This window comes from Hipposideros armiger, unplaced genomic scaffold, assembly GCF_001890085.2.
Source record: "Hipposideros armiger isolate ML-2016 unplaced genomic scaffold, ASM189008v1 scaffold_1116, whole genome shotgun sequence".
Classification (NCBI taxonomy): Eukaryota; Metazoa; Chordata; class Mammalia; order Chiroptera; family Hipposideridae; genus Hipposideros; species Hipposideros armiger.
The window spans coordinates 40,429-42,863 of record NW_017732466.1 but is presented as its reverse complement, the minus strand read 5'-3'; the positions used below and the strand labels follow the sequence as shown (position 1 = coordinate 42,863).

The window sequence follows — 2,435 nt, the reverse complement described above, 5'->3', positions numbered from 1 at the left end:
CTCAGAGCACCTTTGTCCAGGTAGGACAGAACATTCTTATGGTCAACATCACCATTTTTCTAGGCTGTCCCGGAGTAAACCTCTTCATCTCCTATCACCACCTTTCACAGGTACTTTAATTCCCAATAAGGAAAACCAATGCCAGTCACAGGCTAGGCCCCTGGGTACCTGAGGGGACTGTACTTTTCTTGACAACCTCTTGTTTCTATCCTAATTGGAGTCGATGAGAGTTCAGAGACAAGCAGAAGAGATATGGAGACACTCAAGGCAGAATCAAGCCAGAACAGGCCATTTTTATTGGTTCAGTCAAGTTAGGCACAGCAGGGTCCCTTTGGGGTTAGAGAGAGTGCGGTCGTGAGTGTGCAGTTGTGCAAGCTCATAGGGGATAGATATCAGGGATGAGCAGAGAGAGGAGAACAGCTCTTGAGAAGCACTGGCTAGGAATGGAAAAAGTAGAACCCCCGTTGGCTGGAAGTTCCTGGCTCCACCTCTGAGCTGGCTTCAGGAATCCTTTCTCTTGACCTGAAGAAGAGAAGGTTTTTCGGGTTACCACAGGTGGTGGGGATTGAGAGGGAGCAGACTGGCCCACTGGCTGGATGAACAAGGCTCCTTGAAACCTCCGTTGGGTTTCAGGTGACCCCAGCTTCTCTTTCCTCCCTGGCTCTCCCATAGCAATCCCAGAGGTGAGGTGTCTGCTGAGGCATGTGGGCCACCCCCTCTTTCTCCTTGCCCACCTCTGGTCTGGTCAGGGTCTCCATGATCCTGGCTCCAAGTTTCTGTGTTTCAAGTGTCACCTCCAACCCATCTGCCCACCCTGCCGTCCTCCTATCCCCTTACCATGGCCATCAGCACCAGGGCGCTGACCAGCACTGCATACAGGGTGGCCTTCCCCAGCAGGATCTCATACAGGATGGTGGCAGACAGGACCCCTTGCTGATAGGACACTATTGGCAGGAAGNCGCGCCGCTCACCCAGCACCAGGAGCCGCGTGCCGTTCCCGAAGGACTGTGTCTGCCCAGTCACGGCCCGCGAGCCCCGCACAAAAACCCGCTGCGCGTCCCTGGCGGGTGTCCCCGCTTACCTAGCACCGTCAGCCGGGTGCCTGCGCCGAAATGCTGAGTTTCTGCGCTCACAGCACCGAGGCCCAGGACAAAAACCCGGCGCTGCCCTCTGCTGCCGTCACGGACTCAGCCAGGTACCCAGCCAACCCTGGGTGCTCCCAGCGCCCAGAACCCGGAGCCCCGGCCCGGGGGCCGCCCCGCCTCTGAGCACAGCTCGGAACCGAGCTGGGTAGCTAGCTGCTGCTCCCCTTTCTCCATCCCGCGCCACGCAGCGCTCCGGGACCCCCAGCTCAAGTCCTTACCCAGCACGGTCAGCTTGGAACCGTTCCCAAAGTACAGCTGTCCGGTGTTCGCACAGCCCTGGGGCCCCGGGCGCAAACCCCGCCTTCCCCGACGAGGGGCCCAAAGGGTCCAGCGCCCACTCCCTGGAGGGCCAGGGTTCAGGGGCTCGTCCAGGCCGAGCAGCCCACCCTCCCTCCTACCTGGAGCCATCGTCTTACCTAGCACCGTGAGCCTGGTTCCTGGCCCGAAGTGTTGCTCAGTGTAGGAGCACAGTGGGAAGGGGCTGCCAACAATTTCTCCCCTTCCCCCACGGCCCTTGACACAGACTGAGGGCTCACCCTCCTTTTCCTTCCTGGCTTGTCTCTTCCCACCTCCAGAACTAGCTGGACATAGTAATCTGGACACTGCGTGGGGTCACCCCCAATTTGCAGAGGTTGAAATCAGCTTGGCTTGGGGACAGACAATACAGTGGCCTTCACATCTGAAGGGGTATTGGCGGCGGTGGTGGCTGGGTTGGAGTTGGGGAATGTTCCAGGCTAGACCCTGCTCCTCGCGCTACTTATAACCTCTCTGACTTTAGTTTCTCCATCTGAAAAACGGCATGTCTTTCCCTCAGGGCTGTTGTGAGTGCTTAATGAATAACGCATGTGCAAGTACTTTGTCAAAGGGCAGGTTTGCGAATGACCATCCCACTTTGCTGCTTTGGTCCTTGACATTCCGGGAAGTTGAGCCTGGAGCAGGGCGATACAGAGGTAGGTGTTCCCCAAGTCAGGGTCCCTGCAAGACTGCATAGGAGAGCAGCCCCAGGGACCTCTCCCAGCTACTCTCGCCATCCCAGAGCTGTGTTCCCTGGGCTGGGTGGGGCTATTATCTAAGGCAGAGCTTTTTGTAAAAGCCTCTCCTTTACTTGCATCATCGTGGCCCCCCCCTGAGTTGCCACAATGCTACATCATGATACAAAAATGTTTCCTCCCCTCTGGGGTCCTTCCCCCAACCACTGGGCAAAGGCAGGAAGCACAGGTGGCAGGGGCTGGTCTGATTGAGTGGGACTGGGGATAGACAGACTCGCAGTACATGTAGAGTAGGGAGAGG

At 57.4% G+C, this 2,435-nt stretch overlaps 1 gene segment (V, D, J or C); it reads right to left on the bottom strand.

The window, feature by feature from the left end:
• Positions 1-273: 273 nt before the first annotated feature.
• LOC109376386 (T-cell receptor beta-1 chain C region-like) overlaps positions 274-2,435 on the bottom strand; it is a 14,687-nt gene continuing 12,525 nt past the window's right edge. Inside the window, 2 exon segments of the C gene segment in view lie at positions 274-522; positions 838-944. Coding sequence covers positions 502-522; positions 838-944 — 128 coding nt within the window.